The sequence below is a fragment of the Thalassophryne amazonica genome, chromosome 1 (genome assembly GCF_902500255.1).
Source record: "Thalassophryne amazonica chromosome 1, fThaAma1.1, whole genome shotgun sequence".
NCBI lineage: Eukaryota > Metazoa > Chordata > Actinopteri > Batrachoidiformes > Batrachoididae > Thalassophryne > Thalassophryne amazonica.
The window spans coordinates 67,278,154-67,304,266 of NC_047103.1; the positions used below are offsets into that span (position 1 = coordinate 67,278,154).

Consider the following 26,113-nt stretch of genomic DNA (forward strand, 5'->3'; position numbering starts at 1 on the left):
CACCAACAAGAGCAATCCTGACCATAATCTGCATCACCAAGCACATCAATTGTGTGCACAAGATTTCAGAGACTCTACCCTCTGGTGGCCACAATTACAAGAGAAACGTACCCAACACAAACTTGTCGGAGGACTTTGTGGATTCACCAAGACCCAATCCCAGTACTTCCAAAATGACGGGATAGGGGAACGGGTAGGATGAAGGGACAGTCGTGGGACTGGGCCCAAGTTTCACAGTGATACTCAGTCTTTTTCATGATATCACATATACCATATTTTCCAGAGTATGAGTCACACCTTTTTCTGTATATCAGGTCTTTAATTTGGGACTTCTGTGCATTATTGTAGTGTACCTTTATTATTGGAATGTGTTGTTTTATTATTTGAGTTTATTGTGTTGATTCCTGATAAAGTCCTATATAAATAGTTTTTGGCATATAACTTGCACCAAAGTATACGTTGCAGGACCTCCTAAACAAGTAAAAAAAAAAAAAAAAAAACCCCGACATACCCAGAAAAACATGGTACAGTGACCACACAGACACAGAGTGGAGTAGTTTGCAGACCTGCTCTGCCTTTGGTGATGTAGTCCTACTTAGAGCCATAGAGCCAATTAACATCATTTGCAAACTGCAAAAACAACAAAAAAATCAGTATTCACACAGCACACCAACATTTTTAACAAATTCACAGTAGAACACAGTTTCACTGTACACCACAAACAATGCCAGGCCTGCTCACGTTGTCTGTTCTATGTAAAGAACGTACAGTTAAACAGACTTTTCACAGATGTACTTTTAACTCTCCTGCTGTGGCTTTGGAGAGAATAAAGCAGTGAAGGGTTGTCTTCTGCGTAACCGTGCCTGTGGACTCTTCTGTTCCTTGATATAACCTGTCAGAGATAAAAGCAGTAAATAAGACAAATTCAGTTGCCAGTACTGTGATACATCAAACCTACTCAACTGTTGCACAAAACAAAAAGTACGATAACAAAATGCAAGAGGCCCAACACCAATCCTCAGCTCTGATAGTTCCCATTATCAGCTTCGTTTCTTCTCTTTTATACTTACTAATTACATGAATTATTTTTAAAGATGCACTGTACAGAGGGTGAGACCATCAGAGCTAAACTCTACTGTTCATGAAGTGCTGCATTGTGGGAGACAAGCCAAGCTGTGACTTGATACAACGTGCAGTGATAAGAGTGTTGTGTAGCTGCAGAGCAGACAAATGTAGAAGAATGTATTTGAAACAAACTAAGCCTGAAGAAAATAGTGAACAGACTTGTGTGTTAGGTAATAGGAAGGCCCAAAGGTGCTTGTTTTTCCAAAATAAAGCATTGCTGGTTCTGCCATGGTTTTGGGGCCCTACTCTGGGGCTTGCGGGGCCCAGGGTTCCGCGGCCCGTTGGAGGGTGGCGGTGGGGCGCGGGTGTTGGCAATGGGGGTGGATGGCTGCTGGGGGGTTGGGGATCGTGGTCTCTGTGGGGTGGGGTGTTGCCCCACTTTTACTTGGGCGCTCTCCCGCTCTTGCGCTTTGGTGTTTGGGTCGGATTGGGGACTGGGGGGAGTTTGGAGCAGTCCTGCTGGCTGCGCTGGGGGAGTCTTGGGTGTTGGGGGGGCCTCATGTGCTTCCTGGCCCGGGGATTGGGTCTCGCTTCTTGTCTGGGGCCCCCCCGTATGGCTCGGTGTTCCCTGCCCGCACTCTGAGTTCGGCTGCAGTGGCTCCTTTGCCCCCTGTCCCCGCTGTCGCTCGCTCCTCCTTTTGGGGACCGTGGCCTGGGTGGTGTGGTTCTGGGGCCACCTGTTTTGGTGGGACCATACCGGCATCCTGTGTGGTTCCCTTGGGTATGGGGTTGCTTCCTGTGCCTCCATGCTCCCCTGTTGGTTTTTCGTGCTGCCCCGGTGGCTCTGGTTGCTGCCCTTCCTGACCCCTGTGCCCTTCCGCTGCCCTTTTTCTCCTGGGGCCCTGCGTGCTGGTCCCATTCCCATCATTGCTTGCAGTTGGCCGTATGGCTTCTGACATGCCGGAGTGGTCCAAGTCATATGGTATGGTTCTGTACTTTTGTCTTGGTCCAACACACCAGCCACAGTAGTGATCGGATATACAGATGTGATCTGGGTCTCTGTTTGTGGATGGTTGTGTGTTTGTGGCCGTCAACACAATTCAGTTTTGGGTGCTCTCAAGGGGATCAAGACTCTGCTAGATTAGGGTATGGATGCACACTAATTAGACAACAGACTGTTGCTGTCACTACTTGTTCATGTGTGGTTGTTTGTCCTGATAAGTTGTATGCTTGGGGCCCCGTCTCCTTGGTGTCTCACTTCACAGTTATTGCCTTCACCACTTGTCTTTCATTCTTGTCTGTCTTTGTGTTGTTTTGGTGGTCGGCCCATCCTGATAGAAGTTGTTGGTTGGCTTTGAGTAGGATGCTGTAGGCTGATCGGGAAGGGCGGATGGGGGTCTCACACACACACACACACACCACATTCACTCATGCACTACATACCTTCTGTCTTGCAAGAATAAATTGCATACATGTGTATTAATGTTCATAAATGGTTCTGCCAGTGTGGCATTTACCATTACTATATACGAGGTCTGTCCGAAAAGTAACAGACCTTTTTATTTTTTCATTATTTTTTATTGATTTCTCTGGTAGTCAGACGACGTCCCAGATCAACACAGCCTTCACTTTGGAAATGATCTGGTCATTTCAGCCTGTCGATGGTCGCTCGGAGCGTGGCGCGCCCTCCGCCGGTGTGGGCCGTCTTTAATCCGGTTGTAATGGTCCTTAATCTGTGTGACGCCGATAGAATCTTCACCGAAAGCCATCTGAATTTTCCGAATGGTTTCCACCTGGCTGTCTCACACAGTTTCTGAAAAATTTTCATGGAGCAAAGCGGCAGTCGCTCAGCCATTTCCCTGACAATGAAAATCCAACGAGGGGGCTGGACCAGTGCTCACTCAAAGCCTGCCCACAGGCGAATGACGCAACCGACAGGCGTGAAAAAACTCACGCATGCGCACGAAGGTTCAAGCTTAGTTGATGCAAGCGCACATGATTCAAATCCATATAGTTTTTGAAAAAAATTAAAAGGTCCGTTACTTTTCGGACAGACCTCATATGCAGAGGGAATATGTAGATAGAAAAAAAAAAAAATAAAAGGATTTTTTTATGGTTTTATTTATTTTTAATAAGGCTGGGCAAGTTAACGCGTAATTATCACGTTAACGCATTAATTAATGGCAACAAATTTTTTAAAATCGCACATTAACAGTGGTTTATTATTATTATTATTGTAAGAGCCTGTTGCTCACAGGCTTTTTTCTGTCACTGACTGCTACCGCGCTCACAAGAACCAGTGTGACGAGCCCCTGACATTGGAAAAAAATTGGCGGATAAACCAACCAACATGGCACGGAACTTTGACATGGCCATTTTCATTTTAAAGTACCTCCAGACGGCGTAGTCAACAGAACCAAAGTTATTTAAAGCCACTGCAAAGCTGCATTTGCTTATCAGCGGAGTACTTTGAGACTTAAATATCACCTAAATGCAGCACACACACAACTGATGTCAGCAAATCATTCAACAAAAACTGCGGCACGAGGCTTCGGCACACTACGTTAGATGCAGCGAGTGGGAGAACTACAGATAAAGACAAAAGCAGCTCACAAATGCGACAGCGAAATGGACTGCTACAGACTGCAGGCCGATTAATGCTGTGGAGGATGTCTGAGAGACATTCTGAGAATCGCAACAAATGACGGCATGTATGAGATTCCCTCACGACGCACCATAAAGGAGAGGACTGCAAAAGGCACAACTTTACAATGTATAGCCGCTGTTGCTCTCACTGGGGACTACTGGACATCACTGGGTAACCATAATTTATTTTTATTTAAGTGCAACTGCATAAACAAAATGCTGTTGTTAAGTGTTCGCAGAACAAACGTTATGGCACTTTTCGTTCATAAGGCAGAACCAGGGCTGTGAAATGAAAACTGAAATCCGAGGAAAGTTTGCAGGGGGTCTGGGGGGCGCAGCCCCCAGGATCTGGGGTCTAGGGCCTTGTGAGGCCCCAGAAACCAAATTAAATTTTCATCTACTGATACATTTTCAACATCTCCTGGAAGAACAAATCTCAAAATCAGTGCATATTTAAAAGATCCTAGATTCAACCTTTCATTTGAACCGTCAATGATCATGTTGAAATAACAGAATACGACGTGGAAGTAGGACCTGGTATGATTTTCCTTTTAATTGTAAACCAAATTATGCATTAACTCAGAACAATTAAACTACATGAAATTAATGAAGACTGAAAAGACTGTTAAACCATGTCAAAAACCACAGCTAAACCTTGTAGAATATTTTAAAAATCATAGTAAAATATCATAACATACCTTACAGTAAAAAAAAAGCCACACATTCTTGTGTAAATTCCTGTAAATCCACTCAAAGCCAGTGTCTTTTTCCCATGAAAAAAGTCTACATTAATAAAATCTAATTTACACTGTTGTGTAAATTCATGTAGCCACAATGTCTTTTTTTTAATGAAAGAAAGTCTAGATTAATGAAAGAAAAAAGGCACAATCTTTTCTGAAATCCTGTTTGAACAGAACAATGTTTATTTTCCAGAGAGAGAAAAAAATTCTTACCAGTTCGCTTTTCCCGTTTATCTTTCAGGTGTGTTGATGAAGCCAGCAACAATTCCACGGATTCTTGTCCTTATCACACTTTTTCAAACCCTCTTTCTCGCCATCTTCGCTCTGTCTGATGTCGCTCCGTGACACAGACATGCTGCAAAATTCTTCTTTTAAAAACTTTAAAGTTCTAAAAGTCTGCGATGTCCACATCCTATGTTTAGCTAAGCTTCGCACAGGGGCCACACAGTGTCACCGCAGCAACCAACCAGTCCCGCTTTACGACAACTGTCGTAACAGCTACGCTTTGAGTGGCATTTATTCTCCTCGAAACTCCGCGGATCCGAGGAAACTGATATGTATCTGTAACACACAGATCAGTGTCCACGGACTTATAAAACTTGCATGATGTAAAAAAAAAAAAGAACACTTTGCGATAACCATTTTAAAAACTCAGTAACGATCACGATTAAAGAGTACAACACTAACACCCCCCGTCCCCATGATGAAATCCACTGTAACTCCCTGCCCCTTTGGGATCTCTGGAAAAAACCTTCAAAGGCTCTAATACATTCAAAACACTGCAGCTAGAATTCTGATGAAAGTACGTAAACAGGAGCACATTACACCTATTCTCCATAACCTTCACTGGCTCCCCATCACCTATAGAATCCATTTTAACATTGCTCTCATCACTCACCAATGCATCCATGGCAATGCCCCACCTCAAAGACCTGCTCACTCCCCACACATCCTTCCGTTCCCTCTGTTCATATAACACTACTCTTCTCCGTCCTCCTCGCACCAAACCTCACACCATTGTAGACAGGGCCTTCTGTTCAGCTGCGCCTCATATTTGGAACTCCCTCCCTAACCATCTGAGGGCTCCACAAACTGTGGAAGCTTTTTAAAAAAGCCTCAAGACATACCTGTTTAGACAGGCCTATCACAGGTCCCAATAATTTCAATCTGTTGCATCTTAGCCTTTTTATTCTATATTATTATTTTAGTTTTTATTCTCGTTTATCCTTGATTTTTTTCACTGTGTTCTTACCCTGTAGCACTTTGAGATTTTTATTCATGAAAGGTGCATTATAAATGAAATTGATAATTATTATCATTATCATGACATTGTTTAACATGATGTCATTGAACATCAAGTTACACTCATTTTACGTAAAACAATTAGTTCTGTTGATGAATGTTTATTTTCTTTTATGAGTGAAATATTTATCTAATCACAGAAATCTGCTAGAAGTGTCTTACTGTGGAACACTGAAAGGATGTCATCGCCCTGCCTCTGTAACATGTTGTTAACAGTGTAATTTTGCATAGTTATTTTTTCTTCTTGTTGGTGGTGGTGGGACAAAGTGCTAGCGTCCTCCAGCTGAAAAACTCACCCAAAGCAGACAGATACTGAGACACTTCTTTAAAAAACCCTTTTAAAAACCCCTTAACAAGTAACTTCCGTCATAAGGAACATTTCCAGACGTCATCTTCCAAAACAAGGCTGTCATGTGGAGAACAGTTTTCATCTGTGATGATGAATCCTGTCAACAAGTCAGATTAAAGGACTATTTAATCTGTGTGCCGGCTTCTAAAGTTTTAGCTTTCGTTGTTAGCTCGACGTCGTCTTCTCCATTTTTTGTAGAAGGGTTACAGCACTATAAACAGGCCTGGTATATGTACTACAGCATTTTCACATGGTTTCACTGGATCTGTGAGAACGGAGATTTTTGAATGGAACACTTTTTGAAAATGACAAAGAAAAAGACTGTATAGGGGAAGTTCAGTTTCAGTGCAGACAAGGCCGTGACAATGAAACTAAATTAATTTAATGTTTTAATTAACTAAACTAATTAAATTAAATTAAAATAATAAATAAGGAAATATTTGCTTGGGGGTGTTATGACAAATCCAGGGGGAGCTCTAGCACCCCCTAGTGCCCCTGGTGCCGCCCATGTTTGGAAAACACCTTTGGGGAGATATTCACTGTATTTTTGGCCATTTAAAATATAAGTTTAGTTTCTAAGAGTCGTCATTATCTAATATATAAGGCCGACCATGTGTATTCGCTATGCACAGCCAATGTAATTAAGCAATCGACACCAAACTTGCTATGGTGACGGAGGTCCTTAGGTTGAAAGCGTACATGCACGAACAGACACACACACGCGCAATCAGCCTTATATTAGATCACAACCCGCTCACTGGAGCCCTTATTTTCACAGTTCATGTAGTACTCAGGTCAGGTAGCAAGCATCACACTTTACTAACTACGCAGTTGCGGCTTGCTAGTGTGCACTTTAATTACAATCCGAACGAGACAATGTGCGCCATGTGCGAGTTAAGGTACGTGTTTTTTTCAATTAAAATATACCATCCCAATTCCAATGAAGTTGAAACGTTGTGTAAAATGTAAATAAAAACACAATACATTGATTTGCAAATCCTCTTTAACCTATATTCAATTGAATACACCACAAAGACAAGATATTTAATGTTCAAACTAATAAACTTTAATGTTTTTGTGCAAATATTTGCTCATTTTGAAATGGATGCCTGCAACGTGTTTCAAAAAGCTGGGACAGTGGTATGTTTACCACTGTGTTACATCACCTTTCCTTCTAACAACACTCAATAAGCGTTTGGGAACTGAGGACACTAATTGTTGAAGCTTTGAAGGTGGAATTCTTTCCCATTCTTGCTTGATGTACAACTTCAGTTGTTCAACAGTCTGGGGTTTCCGTTGTCATATTTTGCACTTCATAATGCGCTACACATTTTCAATGGGTGACAGGTCTGGACTGCAGGCAGGCCAGTCTAGTACCCACACTTTTTTACTACAAAGCCACACTGTTGTAACACGTGCAGAATGTGGCTTGGCATTGTCTTGCTGAAATAAGCAGGGACGTCCCTGAAAAAGATGTTGCTTGGATGGCAGCATGTGTTGCTCCAAAACCTGGATGTACCTTTCAGCATTGATGGTGCCATCACAGATGTGTAAGTTGCCCATGCCATGGCCACGAACACACCCCCATACCATCACAGATGCTGGCTTTTGAACTTTGCGCTGATAACAATCTGGATGGTCTTTTTCCTCTTTTGTCCAGAGGACACAACGTTCATACCACAGTACACTTTTCCACTTTGCGTCTGTCCATTTCAAATGAGCTCGGGCCCAGAGAAGGCAGCGGAGTTTCTGGATGTTGTTGATGTATGGCTTTTGCTTTGCATGGTAGAGTTTTAACTTGGACTTGTAGACGTAGCAACGAACTGTGTTAACTGACTGGTTTTCTGAAGCGTTCCTGAGCCCACTTGGTGAGATTGTTTCACAATGTCGGTTTTTAATGTACTACCACCTGAGGGATCGAAGGTCACAGACATTCAATGTCGGTTTTTGGCCTTGCCGCTTACATGCAGAAAGTTCTCCAGATTCTCTGAATCTTCTGATTATATTATGGACTGTAGATGATGGAATCCCTAAATTCCTTGCAACTGAATGTTGAGAAACATTGTTCTTAAACTGTTGGACTTTTTTTCATGCAGTTGTTAACAAAGTGGTGATCCTCGCCCCCATCTTTGCTCGTCAACGGCTGAGCCTTTTGGGGATGCTCAATTTCAATTTAATTAGCTTATAATGCACCAAATCACAGCAAAGCCGTCTCAAGGCTCCTTACATAAAACAATTCAACATAAAATTTAAATAAATAATTAAAAATTAATAATAAAAAAAATTCATATACATGATTAAAAACAGAAGTAAAAGAATAAAACATAAAAAATAAAAACTATTCATAAAGAGAATAAAAACAGGTTTTCAGTCTCGACTTAAAAATGCCCACGGACTACGACTGTCCACGGACTACACGGTCACAGGAAGACTGTTCCACAGGGTGGGTGCGCGATGCAAAAAGGCTCTTTGACCTGCTGACTACTTCTTCACCCTGGGAACACAGAGAAGTCCCGCATCCTGCAACCGCAAAGCCCGGGCCGGCACGTAAAGCTCCACCAGATCAGTCAGATAAGATGGTGCCAGTCCACGAGCAAACCTTATAAGTCAATAACAAAACCTTAAAATCTGCTCTCACAGAGACAGGGAGCCAGCGCAAAGATGCCAAAATGGGTGTGATATGTTCAGACCTTCTGCTACATGTCAGAAGTGTGGCGGCAGCATTCTGAACCAGCTGAAGACCCCTGATGCTGGACTGCGGTAACCCTGAAAATAGAACATTACAATAATCTAGAACAAACAAAAGCATGAATCAGGGTCTCAGCATCAGCCATAGACAGGATGGGGGGGATCCTCGCTATATTTCGCAGATGGAAAAAAGCAGTCCTAGTAACATCCCTGATGTGGAGGTCAAAAGACACTGTGGGATCAAAAATTACCCCGAGGTTCCTCATTTTGTCTGTATGATGTATGACACACGAACCCAGGCCGAGCGCCAGCTGGTCAAACTGATGCTGATGTCTCACTGGACCAAGAACCATCATTTCAGTCTTATCAAAGTTTAAAAGTAGGAAGTTCCTAGACATCCAACTTCTCACTGATAGAAGACAGTCCTCCAGGGATTTTATGGGAGTGAGATTTCCCGCAGTTATTGACATGTACAACTGAGTATCATCAGCGTAACAATGAAAGGCAATCCCAAAACTCCGCAGTATACACCCAAGGGGTGCCACATACAGGGAGAAAAGCAAGGGGCCTAAAACGGATCCCTGTGGAACCCCAAATCTCATATCACAAATTTACAGCTAAAATTTAGCCCTCCGCAAACCTGTCAGCACATCCGGGATGTTGCCGAGACGTCAAAGAGAAGACCCTATCCCAACATGCATTGCGCGCGCCAACTATAATTTGTGGATTTACGTCAGTTTGCATCTCTTACAAAAGCACCTTTTTATTGTCTTATAAGGAAGGATCGACTTTTTTTAAAACTTCATATTGTCTTGCGGTACGTTTGGTGAGTATACATTTCTTTTATTTTTTTCTTTTAATTTTGCTTGAAAATTATTTTTCCTACGGCCATTTGATTGAGTGGTGTCGCATTGAAAATCTACTGTCTTTAGCCTCGGTGTTACCGTTGCGAGGTATGTATGCGGGACCCGAAAGAATCCAAGTCATTAAAAAGATACAAACCTCTCTCAGTGGCCACGGAGCTCTGCGGCTGCGATTACCAAGACTGTGCGGCACTGAGGATTTTTCCGCAAGAAATCTGTCCTTGCGGGCGGCCGGAGCGCTCCACATCAAAACAGCGAGAGTAGTCTCTGGACTTGTTGCCAGGTTGGCCGCACCTCCATTCAGTAGACAGGGAGGTGGTGCCGGAGTTAGCCACAGCTCTGCACAGCAGCGGTGTGAGTGGCCCGCTGCTGCGTTTACCGAGCCCGCAGACTCGGTAAGTGCATCGGAGGCAGTGAGAGCAAGGTGTCGGGGAAGAACGTTGCCCGCTGTCGATGTCGCCGCTGATCTGAGCATGCAGAGCTGTATCTCACATTCATTGCAGCTTACTTTTGGATGTTGAAACCAGGATGTGTATAACAGTAACACTACTAACAGATAAAATCAATTTCAATGCGGGATTGGACTGAAGGTGCTCGCGCTCCATCTTCTGCCTCACGTCACTGCAATGTCCTGGATGTACACACAGTTTTCGCAGAGGGCCAAATTTTAGCTGCAAATTTGTCATTTTTAAATGAAGATTTCTCGGCTGAATTACAAATTTGGGCTTGCAGATTTACTTTACTGCATTCATAAGGGTCTTATAAATACATATCAGCTATTTCTTTCTGAGATCTGACCACATTTATTTCAATGCAGGTCTACTTTAAAGTCACCAGTAATCAAAATGTTATTTGCACTAGTTGACAAACTCGAGATGAATGCACCAAATTCATCTAAGAAATCAGAATATGGGCCAGGGAGCCTACAAACAGTGACAAAATAACATAGCTGAGCTCCAGTTTTATGACCCTGACAGTACTTAGCACCATATGCATAACAGAGAGTCAGATGCTCAAAGGAATTATATTTGTGACCCCCAACACCTAATAAAGAAAACCTAGAATTATAAATAAAAGCAATATCCAGCCTTGCTTCAAACCATGAGACATGTGACTAAATGTATATGCCAGTGGGCAGGCCTCATTCAGAGAAAGGAGAGTTGTGGGTTTGAGCCAGGTTTCACATAAGCCAATCATATCTAAGTGATGATCCATGATTAGATCATTAATCAACAAAGATTTCGAGGACAGTGATCTGATGTTCAGGAAACCCAGGGTAAGGACCTCAGTGGGGATGACAGTCTGACTGTTTGGAACCCGGCGAAGCAAGCCCAGGTTCCGAGAGCGCCACTGGCGCACATCAATCCGGCGAAGATGTGGACGGCTGGACCGACAGCCCTCAGAGCCAACCAGTGGCACCACACAGGCTTTAACCGGATCCACAGGGCGCCAGGGCAGCATAGATCCTGCCAGAATTCTGCGCACAGCTCATCCAGATACCAACAGCAGGCCAAACAGTGCTTCAGCTTCACCAATCGGCCACTTCGTCTCCCGCATGTGATGACTGCGCTTAGCACGGCACAGAAAAGCCAGCACCTCCGATAAAAATGGGGGCGGAAAGTTCTGTCCACCTGCTGATAACCACACCGCACCCCGAACCGGGGGCTGGAGATCCAGCAGCGTTTGGCGATCATACACCCGCAGTGCCTCTGATTCAAAAACAGCATTAAGTTAAAAACAATAAAATAACAAACTGGAGAGAAGCAGGTGAGCAGCCAGACACAACGGCGCCATCTTGGCACTCCCACCTCTCAAACCCGATGTTGGTTATGTTCCTTTTATACCCAATCATGACACTCACCTGTTTCCAATTAGGTGTTCTTTGAGCATTCGTCAATTTTCCCAGTCTTGTTGCCCCGTCCCAACTTTTTTGAAATATGTTGCAGGCATCCATTTCAAAATGAGCAAATATTTGCACAATAACAACAAAGTCTATCAGTTTGTACATTAAATACCTTGTCTTTGTGGTGTATTCAATTGAATATAGGTTGAAGAGGATTTGGAAATCATTGTATTATGTTTTTATTTACATTTTACACAACATCCCAACTTCATTGGAATTGGGCTTGTACCTGCTGTGCATGGCATGCCAGAGCATTGCAGTGATATGACATGCTATCGCCTTTTCATCATCACTCACTTGAGTCTCACAAATGTCACATATTGCTCTGTGAAAAGTAATGATGATGTGGATGATCACACTATGAGGATGTTTTTCAGCGGCAGGAACTGGGAGACTAGTCAGGACTGAGGGAAAGATGAATGCAGCAATGTACAGAGACATCCTGGATGAAAACCTGCTCCAGAGCACTCTTGAACTCAGACTGGGGCGACAGTTCTTCTTTCAGCCGGACAATGACCCTAAGCACACAGCCAAGATATCAAAGGAGTGGCTTCAGTATAACTCTGTGAATGTCCTTTAGTGGTCCAGCCAGAACCCAGACATGAATCTGATTGAACATCTCTGGAGAGATCTGAAAAAGACTGTGCACCGACGCTCCCCATCCAACCTGATGGAGCTTGAGAGGTGCTGCAAAGAGGAATGGGCAAAACTGCCCACAGATAAGTGCACTAAGCTTGTGCCATCATATTCAAGAAGACCTGAGGCTGTAATTGCTGCCAAAAGTGCATCAACAAACTATTGAGAAAAGGGTGTGAATACTTATGCAAGTGTGATTTATTCATTTTTTTGTTTGTTTTTTTTCTTCCAAATTTAAAAAAAAAAAATCCTTTTGTTGTCATTATGGGGTGTTGTGAGTAGAATTTTGAGAGAAAAAAAATGAATTTACTCAATTTTGGAATAAGGCTGTAACATAAAATACAGAAAAAGTGAAGGGCTGTGAATACTTTCCGGGGGCTGTGAATACTTTCCGGGTGCACCGAACATGGTGGAGTTAATTAAATTTCCTGACTCTGCCTCAAAATGTACCCTTTCTTCAATTTTGTAGAAAATTAGATATGGTTTGCCCAATCTAGGCGATTTATTTTGCACTCCAGTTCCCAAACTTTTCAAGTCATTGTGAAATCAAGCAATTTGCAGTGCAACTTCATTCATCTTAACCCTCTGGGGCCGACGGCATTGTATACGATGGCTAAGACCAAGCTTTACTAAATTATAAATAACTTTTTAATGATATGAGATGCTCAAACAAAGAGTGTGTTACTATCAGGATTGCTCCACTAGTTTGCATGTGAATGTTACTGGATAACTCTGTTGCTTTCTCTGTGTAAAGCACTGTTTACCATATCAAAACAACAAAATGCATAGACCACTTTGTATATATTGTTCAAAATGTGCATTTGTGTTTATTGTTTGAACCTTTTTGTTGTACAGTCTTTCACACAAGACCTCAAATTACCTTTATAAAGTGTCAAAACAGTTGTTTATTATAGTTTGCTGTGTGTTTTGAATAAATGTGTGTGGAAAATTATTTTTCGCTTTATTTTTTCCTTGCCTATTTTTGACTGTAAACCTTTATTACACTTATAAAACACAACAAAAACATATATATTCTGAAAGCACAGGTTGTCCTGAAAAAAAGAGACAGAAAACTTGATTGTGGGATGCAGGGAGAGCTGTTAACAGTAGTAATAATAAAACATTTATGCCAGGCGAGTGAACTGTTCAAAAATGCCCTCAGACCCCAGAGGGTTAACATGACAGCTAGTAAAAATGCAAATTTACCTCTTTCAATGCAAGTTTGGGTTGATGGGAATCCGACTTCCCAGAAGTTTTCAGGTGTACAAGGTGGAATATGAAGGAAACGATGCCTTGAGCACGCAGACAACTTCTTTTGTTTTTGTTCTTCTGGGAGGTTAGCATAATACTAGAGGAAACCATAATCCATTACCAATGATTAAAAAAAATGAACAGATTTAAATGAATTTCAGTAAAAACTTATTAAAGTAAAAACTTACAGTTTCACATTCTTTGCATGTTGTGCCTTTCAGTTTTCTTCTCTCTTCTTTCTTGCGGATGACGGCCACATGTGCAAATGTTGGGTTCCTAATTCACAAGAATAAAGTATGTGTCATGACTACAAAATAATATGTGGTAAGAACTCCAAGAATGCCCCGTCAATGGGTGATTAATGCAACCATATAGAGTACTGTGCAAAAGCTTTAGGCATCCCAGAGTTATAATAAAAGAAGTACTTGATACTCCTCACCCCCTTTTTTATTGGCATGTCAATAAAAACAGTTCCAACAAACATGAATATGTAAGCTGTACCCCCCCCCCCCCCAATAATAATAATATTAAAACATTTTTTGTAAGTGTACTGGCCAGTAGAACACCACACAAACAGTTGCAAATGATCATGCAATTTTAAAATGATTGTACACAATTTCTCATACTTTAAGTCACATTCTTTCTTAAAACGTTTTTGATGTCCTGCGACATAATCTGGTGCAACTTATATACTGAAAAATCACACATAAATAGAACTCTATTCTCATATCAGTTATTATTAAAGTTGAAATTCATCACACATTTCATTTATGCATGAATATTTATCAGGTTTTCATCATTTGTGATGCTTTTATGAAGCATTTGCACAGTACTGTTTATATTTTAATAGCCAAGTGGCCTGTATGCGTGTACGTGCATGGTTTTGATCATGGAGTACCTGGGGACAGCTGGCCTTTGGCGTTTGGTATACTTATGTAGTTTGGGTCACAGATGAACGCTGTGAAAATGTAAAGTTGATAGGACTAATATTCTTGAAGAAATTAGCAATATTAGCTAACTGAACAATGGATGCTGTGTTGCAATGCACCATAGCAGTTTGAGGTTTTGGGGTTTTAAATGTTGTTACTGTGGTTCATGTTACTTTAACAGTGTTGTTAGTATTATTGGTTTACTGCATTTTTGTAGTTCAGTTGGTTTAGTTACATGTAATGTTTCTGTTATCACGAGTGAGAAGTGTAGTGCATTTGATGTCTTACACCATCGCCTCAAAACAGAACATTGATAGGACTAATATTTTTGAGAAACTATGGATACTGGCTAACACCACTGAACAGTGGACATCGATTGCATTCTGGATGCACACCATTCCAGCAGTAAATCATCTATATATCAAAAGCGTGCATGCGTGATTTTATTTAATACGTTCAATGTAAGAACATCATATAATTGTAAATATGTTAAAAATACATGGATGACGCAAGAAAGTGAAAACACTTGCAGTTGTATGTAAAAGTTTGGGCACCCTTGATAATTTCCATGATTTTCCTTTATAAATCATTGGTTGTTTGGATCAGCAATTTCAGTTAAATATATCATATAGCAGACAAACACAGTGATATTTGAGAAGTGAAATGAAGTTTATAGGATTTACAGAAAGTGTGCAATAATTGTTTAAACAAAATTAGGCAGGTGCATAAATTTGGGCACCCCAACAGAAAAAATACAGTAGATCATCTTGCTGCAGAAATAACGGCCCCTAAACGCTTCCTATAGCTTCCAACGAGTGTCTGTATTCTGGTTGAAGGTATTTTGGACTATTCTTCTTTACACAACATCTCAGGTTTGTTGATCTCCGAGCATGGACAGCCCCGTTAAAATCACACTACAGATTTTCAATAATATTCAGGTCTGGGGACTGAAATGGCCATTCCAGAATGTTGTACTTGTTCCTCTGCATGAATGCCTTAGTAGAGTTTGAGCAGTGTTTAGGGTCGTCTTGTTGAAAGATCCAGCCCTGGTGCAACTTCAACTCTGTCACTGATTGATGAACATTGTTCTCAAGAATCTGCTGATATTGACTGGAATCCATATGACCCTCAACTTTAACAAGATTCCCAGTACCTGCACTGGCCACACAGCATGATGGAATCACCTCCAAATTTTACTGTGGGTAGCAAGTGTTTTTCTTGGAATCCTGTGTTCTTTTCAGCCATGTATACCGCCCCTTGTTATGTCCAAATAACTTCATTTTAGTTTCATCAGTATCTCATTCCAAAATTAAGCTGGCTTGTCCAAATGCACTTTAGCATACCTCAATCGACTCTGTGGCGTGTATGCAGAAAAGGCTTCCTCTGCATTACAGCATCATACAGCATCTGTTTGTGCAAAGTGCACTGTATAGTTGCACAATGCACAGAGACACTATCTTCAGCAAGATCATGTTGTAGGTCTTTGGAGCAGGTCTGTGGGTTGACAATGACTGTTCTCACCATCCTTCACTTCAGCTTATCTGAGATTTTTCTTGGCCTGCCACTTTGGGCCTTAACTAGTGCTGTGCCTGTGTTCTTCCATTTCCTCACTATGTTCCTTACAGTGGTAACTCTCTGAGATAGCTTTTTGTATCCTTCCCCTAAACTATGATGTTGAACAATCTTTGTTTTCAGGTCATTTGAGAGTTGTTTAGAGGCTCCCATGTTGCCACTCATTTAGAAGAGATGCAAAGAGGGAAAACATTTGCAAATGCTCACCTTAAATACTCTGTCTCATGATTGGATTCACCTGTGTAAGGAGGTCAAGGATCAACGAGCTTACCAAACCAAATTTGTGTTCCAATAATTAGTGCTAAATGTATTCAAATCAATAAAATGACAAGGATGCCCAAATTTATGCACCTGCCTAATTTTGTTTAAATAATTATTGCACACGTTCTGTAAATATATCAAATATCAGTGTGTTTGCCTGCTATATGATATATTTAACTGAAATTTCTGATCCAGACAACCAATGATTTATAAAGGAAAATCATGAAAACTAATCAGGGGTGCCCAAATTTTTGCATACAACAGTCTTTCCATTATGGTCCATTTAAAAATCAAATGACAAAATAGAAGTAATAATAAATGAAATAATAAAATAAAAGTCTGTATATAATAACAAGAACCTAAGCAATTTATAAATACATTAAGGCAGTAAATTAACATTAAAAATTACATAATTTACAGGAAATAAAAGGGTTGAGTTTTACAATTTTTACAAGTTTTACAAAATTTTACAATTTTAAAAAAGAACAATCTGCAAAAGAGGAAAAAAGCAATGCTGTCAAGCAAAGCTTATTCAAGAACTTGGAGGAGGTTCACAAAGAGTGGACTGATCCGGAAGTCTGTGCATCAAGAGTCACCACACACAGACATGCCCTGGAAATAGGTTACATGTGTTGCTTTCCTTGTGTCAATCCGCTCCTGAACCAGAGACAATGTCAGAAGTATCTTCAATGGACTAAGAACAAGAACTGGATCAATGCTAAATGGTCCAAAGTCTTCTTTTTAGACTGAAATAAATTTGGTGTTGTTTTGGAAATCAAGGCTCCAGGTTCAGGAGTAAGACTAGAGTGGCACAGAATCCAGAGTGCTTAAATTCCAGAAGTTTCCACAGTCAGGGATCTTTTGGGGTGCCATGTCACTGTGTTTTAACAAGTCCAAAATCAACGCAGCTGTCTAACAGCAGATTTTAGAGCACTTCATGCTTCTGTCTACTGACAGGATTTATGGAGATGCAAATTTCCTTTTCCAGCAGAATGTGGCACCTGCCCACAGTGCCAAAACTTCTGCTAACTGCTTTGCTGGCAATAATTATCAAAATTTAAAAATATGCTTGAAACATTTTACTTCATATGTAGTGAGTCTGGAATATATAAAATTTTCACACTCTGGAATATCTGGCAAAAAATACTGACCCATTGCCATTTTTTGAGATAGATACAATTGATGACCAGCTGTACCCATTTTCCATGTAATGTGGAGTTGAGTCATGAAGGCTATCAGATGTAAAACCCGTGCCAAATCAACATGCAGATCGATACTGGATTTTCTGGGGTGATCCCCAGGGGAAAACAAAAAGGCAGAAGCAGAAAGAAAAATTATATAGTTTCTTGACACCTTGACTTTTTGGAATATTGCTCCTAATGAGGAATCTGACTTGTGGAGATCCACAATTTTTCTTAGAATGCTTTAGCTCAATTCTTTTGCTTTCCCCATGCTCTTAAAGTCAAGAAGGCACTGGATCAACAGGTACTCCTGCAGTTAAACCCCAATTATATCAGTTAGTCATTCAAAATATTTTAAAATACATTACTGTGCATGTGAATGTGTTTGTCTTTATGTAGCTCTGCGATAGACTGGTGTTCTGTCCAGAGTGTACTCTGCCTAACATGTCCCTGTGACCCTTACTTGGAGTAAGCAGGTATAGAAAATTGATGGACTGCATAAATTACAGTAGAGTCATTCCATCTCAAGTCAACCAGAGGCTCCCAGGTCACGTCTCAGCCCTCGTCTACAAATTTAATATGTTGTTCCTATTGCAAAGTTATGATGAAATGCTATATATTAGGTCTCTATCTTGAAAACCTCTGAAGTTATAGCCCCGGGAATTTTTTGTGAACTTTTCAGCTTTTGCGAAAACTGTGTTTTCTACTAACTTTGGACATCAATAACTAGATGTCTGCTAATGTCACAGCATTGAAACTGTGCATCCTTGGCTAACCATATGTGTAGAGTTGGAAAACTGAGTCAGTTGTGAAGTATCTGGTATGATCTGCCATCTATAAAGGCCTCAAAATGGTAGCTAACCCATAATTTAACTTTGTCATATTTCTCATAGTGCCAAAATGAAGAAATGAAATGTGCTATGGCAGTCTAATTTGTTTTACTATGACTTCTGATATGATTGCGCATTGCTATTAGGTTATATCATATATAAAGCTGATTTAAGCCAAATTTATGGTTGCTAGAATTATTCTAATTTTGAAAAAGCCTTAAAATATGGCGCTTTTTGACATCCCAGATGCCAATGGAGGTAATTGCCAATCAAATTCGTATTTATTACATATCTGTGATTAATTAACTTGTATTGTGAAAATAAAATATAGCAAGATATATTGCTGTGTTGTGAATCGCATAGCTTTGATACTGCACAGACTGCAAAAATATAAGGTTAATAAGTTGTTAAAATATTATTAACTCTAGTAATTTCACCATGCGTAACAAGCGTGTTACTTACCCTGATGTGCAACACAATACTACCAGAAGGAATCTCAAAAACAACACCATATTTGCAACATACCATCTTGAGATGTGTAAAAATACATGGTAAAAACAACATTACAGTAAGTACAATAAAATTCTATGTAGCATTTATTAACATTACTAGCAGAGTGTAGAGGGACTGTGCAGACTTTGACTTGTTTGTCTGTTGGGAGCAGTATTGTGTGAAACACTATTTGTATATACAGTGGTCCCTCGTTTATCGCGGGAGTTATGTTCTAAAAATAACCCGCGATCAGCAAAATCCGTGAAGTAGTCAGCGCTATTTTTTGCAATTATTATAGCTGTTTCAAGGCTGTAAAACCCCTCACTACACACTTTATATACTTTTCTCATACAGGCATGAACATTTTCTCACTTTTCTCTCCTGTGTAAACACTCTCTTTTTTCTTCTGGGCGAGAAGATTATAAACAGACACACGCAGAACTCTCCCTTCGCTCACTGCCTCCGGAGGTACGGATGTGGGACCCGCAAAGAATCCAAGTCCTCTCTGTGGCCACGGAGCTCTGAGGCTGTGGTCAACATCCGCATCAAAACAGCGAGCGTAGTCTCGACCTGTTGCCAGATTTGGCGCAGCTCCGCACAGCAGACAGGAGGACGGTGTGAGTGGCCCGCTGCTGCGTTTACCGAGCCCGCAGACTCAATAAGCGCATCGGAGGCAGTAAGAGCAATCGCGGTGATGCCGACCGGTGCCGCGACCGGCCCGCCTGATAAGGACGCAGAACACAATGCGCAAAAAAAAAAAAAAAAAAAAAAAAAGCAGCATGCAAAATTGCAAAAAACAAAATCTGCAAAACTGCGAGGCCGCGAAAGGTGAACCGCGTTATAGCGAGGGACCACTGTATTGCACATTATGAATGTTACTGTTGCATGCATTGCTATTATTGCAAACTAAAACAGTCTCTACATGTTACAAATGTGCGTATCATACTGTCAGACAGTACGAGAGTAAAATCAGTTTCTGAATCTTACAGTACTTATGTGAAACAAAACCAATGCTAGCACTGGATTTACTAAAAAAAAAAAGAAGTGAGTATTGATCCCCCAAACACCAATGGACGCAATTTTTTCTGCCCAACATTTAATGTTTCTCACCGTCTTTTGTGCTCTTGACTTTGACTTGGAATGTTTGCAGAAGGAACCTGTTCTTCTTTGGGAGGGGGAAAAAAAAAAGAAGAAAAAAGACACAAATTCAACTGAAGATCACAACCAACAATGTCAAGAAATAGTACTGGCTTGAATATAGACATACCATCCTCCTCTTCATCATTATCACCAGCACAGGATGGGCTATGGTCCAAGTGTGAGTTGTACTCCCCGTAGGCCGTCACGTCAAACATTTGATCCAAAGTATCATTTTTCTCCTCACACCAACCTTATAGGGCAGATGAGCAAAATTTAATGTAGTTTTTATTATGTTACAGTCCTGACTAGACAGAAAAAAGCAGAGCACTTTAAAGTGTAGAATACCATCAGTCCTCATTGAAATACTAATCAGTTACTCTCACTGCTTCAGATGACATATTTACAGTGGTGGGCACAGTTCCGATAATCCGATAACAGATAATTATCGAAGATAACGTTTTCATCATCAGATTATCTTTTCAGATAAATTTTAAAACCATTATCGGACCAATTATCTTCCGATACATTAAGTTCCGATAACGTTCAGTCTGATAACATTTTTTTTGGTGGTGAAGTGAGTAAGGTTTAACAGTCAAAAAGGTTTGTAAACAGCTAAAATCGTTCCTGGCTCCTCCAGGCTGTGTGCAACAGTCAGGCCGCTGTTGGAGCTCAGAAGGGGGAGGGCACGCTCACTGTGCCTTCACTGCACGTGGGTCTTTTCAGTTCTTCAGCAACAAGGTTATTGCCTCGTTTCTGATTAAAACTGCGCTCCAGTCATCTATCTCAGCGACAGTTATCTGAAGCTTTTGTACAACAATCACTTCCCCATAAATTCATAATAACAGACGTGAGCACTCTCAGAGGCTGAGAGTTATAAATTTTACCATTCACACTGAATGCAACATGGGTGACGTTATACAGAGATAAACTGTGACTCCTGCGATTTACTGTTTTTATATATATATATATATATATATATATATATATATATATATATATATTTATGTATATATATAGATTAAAAACAAAATTACAAAATAAAAACTTCACTGCGCTCTGCGCATGCTCTGACTGGCTGTTGCTGGCTGATGACGTCGACAGCCTCGTGTTTAGTAGTTAGTCTTCGTGCGTTTCGAACGTGACTAGCAGCGAGTGAGCGAGCCAGCGAGCATTATTTTTTTTTCTGAGCTTACGGTGGTTTTTGGGGGGGAAAATGAGTGAGAAAAACGTTGTTTGTGTTCCACGGCCTGAGGATGACGTCCAAGAGGAGCCTGGATCGAGTGGGGAGGTGTCTGGAGCAGCTCAGGCTGAGGCCCAGGCCTGCCACGAGGTCCAGAACCCGTGGCCTCACCTGGAGGATTTCTTTGTTTTCCAATCGCTGGACAAGAAGAACGCTAGCATCCTTTTTTTTCCAGTGTGTCCTGTGTCACCCAAAGGAGACAACAATTAAAGGGCACACAACCAGCCTTTGTAATTTAAAGTCCCATGTGAAGGGGAACCACCCAGGCCATGCAATCCAATTTGAAGAAAGGATCAAGGCCGGTTCTTCACGTGGGAAACACAGGCATTCGTCAGCTAGCAGCAGCAGCAGCCAGTCTTCATTTGGTGGGCAGCCACCCGCAAAAAAAAGTCAGCAGTCCCAGCCTACTATTCGGGGGGCTTTTGCACAGTCGGCTGCTGGCACTGGCGTCCACCAGTCTGTGGTGGACTCGAAGATCATGGACCTCTTCGTATGCAACATGCTGCCACTGCATGTTGTGGAGTCCCCCACATTCATCAGTTTGGTCAAGACCTTGAACCCCAGCAAAACGTCGATGTCCCGCCGCACCCTGGGGAGGAAGATCTTGACCAGCCACAAACAACTGGAGGAGTATCTTATAAGATATTTTTTGCAAAACAAAGTGTATTGTATTTTGAAATTCAAGTAGAAGCTTCCTTAACAGTACATGATGATGAAACTGAAAAGATACTAAATTTCTTGGGAGTTATTGATGTTAAATTAATTTTGAAAACACAAATTATGTTAAATCCAAAATGTGAAATTCCATTGCAATTGTGTACAAAGCGAGATGTGCACTACTTGTTGTTAAGATGAGACATTTAAGTTTATTAATATCTACAAATGTTTGTGTTTTGCTTGTTCTGCTCTCTTTTTGCTTCTGTTGTGAGGGGTAAAATGCAAAATGGGGACTGAAAAGTGAAAATCACAAAATGGGATAAAATGTAATGAAACTGAGCAGACTGAGTCCAAATAAGCACTTTTATTCAATTGTTTGGTCTTTGTTTTGCGCCCACTATAAATTGGGCCAGATACTGGTCGGTCTCTCTCTCTCTCTCTCCTAGCCTGTGATTGGTTGGTGGTTGAGACGCTGACGTCAGCGTTAGTGGGCCTCACACTGACCAAGTATGTGGCCCAATTCTGGGGCGGTTGTCAGTCTAATGTATTCGAGGCAGCAGCGCCATCTGGTGTTCAAGAGATAAATCTTCAGCCACTAGGTCAGTCTGCTCCATTTCGTGATCAGCCCCCGTTTTGCTCCATTGGGTACTATTATTTTAGTATAGCTGGTAAAATTTACTGAGGTAAAATGGGTAGTATAAGTGTGTATAAGCTTTTGCTGCCCATTCGGTTAATTAGGTCAACTGAGAAATCAGTTTTGTGTATTAATTTATTATATATTTTTTAATATTGTCATGTTTTCCTAATCTTCCTTTTTATCCAGATTTTCCGCATTTAGAAATGCAATTTCATTACACTTAGGTTGATTTGCACACTTGATTTGCATAGTAAAGGTACTACAATAATAATCCCAAAATAATTTTGTATGATTGTTTTATTATTGCTATTCACCTTATTGACGTTTCAAATCCTGCAAAACCTCGGAGAGGTCGCCGCACTGTGAGATCTCAGTAACATTGAGAACTGCATTGAGATGCTCTGATCACGCTGCACTTTAACCACTGCACATGGACAACACCATTAACATCACAATATAAATTAATATATTATTTGCATTTATAGATGTTGTTATTGTTTGTTTTATGTAAACATGTGAGAATCACAGTCTGTCTCTCCGTTAATTTTCAATGGGAGCTGCTGTGAGCTACAATTGCTTCCTGATCATGTCGTTCTGGGGGAAAGTGAAGTTTGCTCTTTGTCTTGATTATTGTTCTTTACAGCACTGTTTGTCCTCTTTGTTCCAGACTAATATATATGTCTGAAATTCGGTTTGCGTTTATTAAATTCCACGCAGATTAAACGTAACAGACAGATTATTTGTTATAATTATTTTAGCACGTTTTCAGGGTAGCATGCAGCAGTTGCTTATTGACGTGATGAAAACAAAAGCATAAAAAAAATAAATTTTTGTAGTATAATATTATTTACAACTGTCATCGTGTTGATTCTCTATATTTGACTGCAGCGACTCTGGCACGCAAGGGATTATGGGATACGTCAATAGGGCAAATTCGTTGTAATGTTGTCTAATGCTAAATTTCTTGTTTCAATTATTAAAAATAATTGTTACAGATAGTCATTATTACATTTTAAATTTTACAATTTGTTTATTTATGATTTATAATTTTTAATTACAGATTGTTTGAGGATGTCCCCTGGGTGGCGACCACTGCGGACTGTTGGTCAGCCCACAACAGGTCCTACATGGGGATGACTGCACACTGGCTGGACCCCAAGACCCGCACCAGACAGCACGCGGTCCTGGCCTGCTCTCGGCTCAAAGGGCACCACACCTTTGATGTTCTCGCCGAGGCCATGGTGGACACCCACTATAAATTTCACCTGCAGGAAAAGGTGACCAGGACCACGACAGACAATGGCAGCAACTTTGTCAAGGCATTTGTTCAGTTTGGCACAGAACCTGAGCTCTTGCCAGACATTCCTGAGCCTGCTGCCGATTCGGACATGGAGGACATTGAGGGGGATCCTGAGGCTGGAACCATGGGTGAGGTGGAGTACATCTCTGTTGAGGCTGCCCTTGAGGAGTCCAGTGGCCTGGGCCACAACCTTCCAGTCCACATGAGGTGTGCAGCCCACACCTTCAACTTGGTAGCCAGCGTGGATGCTGACAAGGTGCTTGCCTGTGCGCAATTTAAGTCTACCTACAGAAAGGCCATGTCTAAGGCACAGGCGCTGTGGAACCAGCAGTGCCGCAGCACCGTGTCAGCAGACACCATTTTGGATGAGTTGAAGAGGAGGTTGGTAGTCCCCACCAGTACCAGATGGAACTCCACCTATGACTCAGTTGTTGTCCTCAATGACCTGCTGCATCATAAAAGAGGAGCTGTCCACCGGGTGATGGCGCAGCTGAAGCTACAGAGCTTCACTGATTCCGAGGTCAGCTTCCTGAAAGAGTATGCCCAGGTAATGTCCAATGTTGCCAGGGCCTTAGACAAAATTCAGGGAGAGGATCAAGCCTATCTTGGGAGCCTTCTGCCAACTGTTGCAGCTACCATAATGAAGCAGAAGGAGTCCAAGTCCACAGGCCTCCTATACTGCAGTCCTTTGGTAGATGCAATACTGGCAGGTATCACAAAAAGGTTTGGGCCCCTCCTAGAAGATCAGGAGTGCCAGCTGGCAGCTGCCTTCCACCCCAAGTTTCGTCTGTTCTGGCTGGAGAAACACGACCATAGCCAGGTCAGCAGGGTGAAGAAGGCCATGGAGACCGCCGTGGAGACATCCCTGAGAGAGACCGTGGTGGAGGGCAGCAGCAGCACCAGCAATGAAGAGGAAGGGGCAGATGACTTCTTCAGCAGCATCACTCAGCCCCAGGAGTGCACGAGCCACAGGTCACTGAAGTTAAAGGCACAGAACCTGGTTAAGATCTGGCTGGAGACCAGCTCAAAGGACGTCTTGACAGATGCTGCCTTCTTGACTCTCTTGACAGTAAGCACCACTGTGCAGCTCTTCTCATTGATTTATCCAAAGTCTTCGACACAGTTGATCACACACTGCTATTACAAAGACTTCTCAGAGATGGACTTTCTCCACAATCTGTCAACTGGTTTGCTAAATATCTTATACATAGGTCTCAGTGTGTACAATCAAACGGGCTCACTTCCAGTTGGTTAGAAATTACTAAGGGAGTTCCACAGGGGTCAGTCCTCTGACCACTCCTCTTCATTCTATATATAAACAATGTTACAGACAATGTTTCTGGTGCTAACTTTCATTTTTACGCAGATGATACTGTTATATACCTCAATGTCCACATTAGAATTGGCCCTATCCCAGCTGCAGACTGCTTTTAATATTGTCCAGTCAAATTTTAATGACTTAAAACTTGTTTAAATGCAGTCAAAACCAAATGCATGTTGTTTTCAAACTCCAAATCTAAATCACAGAATTTGCCAGTAATCACCTCTTCTCACGGAGTACAAATTGAACAAGTGTCTCAGTACAGATATCTTGGGATTTTAGTTGACGACAGTCTCTCTTTTACACCTCACATCCAGCAGCTGGCAAAGAGACTGAAATTGAAATTAGGTTTTTATTTTAGAATCAAGTCTTGTCTGTCGTTTGAGGCCAAAAAGACATTGGTTGCATCTACTTTAATGTCAGTGTTGGATTACGGTGACGTAATGTACATGAATGCTTCTGTTCAAAGCCTGCGAGTTTTAAATTCTGTTTATCATGGTGCCTTAAGGTTTGTCACCAACTTAAAATCTCTTACTCATCATTGTTTGTTGTATTCTCATGTTGGCTGGTCAGATCTGTCTTCTCGAAGAAAAGGCCACTGGCATCTTTTAATTTACAAATGTAATTTAGGCTTGCTTCCCTCATATCTCCAGGTTTTTATCAGCACAAAAGCCGCAGGTAGTTATACTCTGCACTCCCAGGATCTGTTGTTGCTGTCTGTTCCTAAGGTCAGAACAGAACGGGGAATGCCGGCTTTTAAATTCGCTGCGCCATTCCCCTGGAACAACTTACAAAATGACCTGAAACTTCAGGAGCTGGTCTCTTTAAACACTTTTAAAGCACTACTACATGACGTGGAGGTTGAAACATCAGTCTGTAGATGCTTGGACAGATGATCACATGATGCTTATTTTTAACGTTTCATGAGTATCAATGTTTGTTTTATCCTGTTTGTCTCTTTTGCTTATTTTAACTTTGTCTCTTTTGCTGCCTGTCTTGGCCAGGACTCTCTTGGAAAAGAGATTTTTAATCTCAATGAGCTTTTCCTGGTTAAATAAAGGTCTGAATGAATGAATGTATCTATTTATTACTTACATTTGTTTATTTATA

At 41.3% G+C, this 26,113-nt stretch overlaps 1 protein-coding gene and 1 long non-coding RNA gene across 2 annotated transcripts in view; one reads left to right on the plus strand and one right to left on the minus strand.

The window, feature by feature from the left end:
- Positions 1–191: 191 nt before the first annotated feature.
- LOC117511510 lies at positions 192–25,493 on the plus strand. Its single transcript, XR_004560951.1, has 3 exons — positions 192–334; positions 11,653–11,655; positions 25,481–25,493. It is a non-coding gene; the product is annotated as an uncharacterized LOC117511510 (long non-coding RNA).
- rbbp8 (retinoblastoma binding protein 8) overlaps positions 297–26,113 on the minus strand; it is an 88,790-nt gene continuing 62,973 nt past the window's right edge. The window contains exons 15-19 of the mRNA XM_034171468.1: positions 19,976–20,098; positions 19,819–19,873; positions 13,632–13,719; positions 13,399–13,540; positions 297–892 (exon numbers count right to left, since the gene is read on the minus strand). Of these exons, the coding sequence (XP_034027359.1) occupies positions 798–892; positions 13,399–13,540; positions 13,632–13,719; positions 19,819–19,873; positions 19,976–20,098 (503 nt within the window). The 3' untranslated portion in view covers positions 297–797. The remainder of the gene's footprint in view (positions 893–13,398; positions 13,541–13,631; positions 13,720–19,818; positions 19,874–19,975; positions 20,099–26,113) is intronic.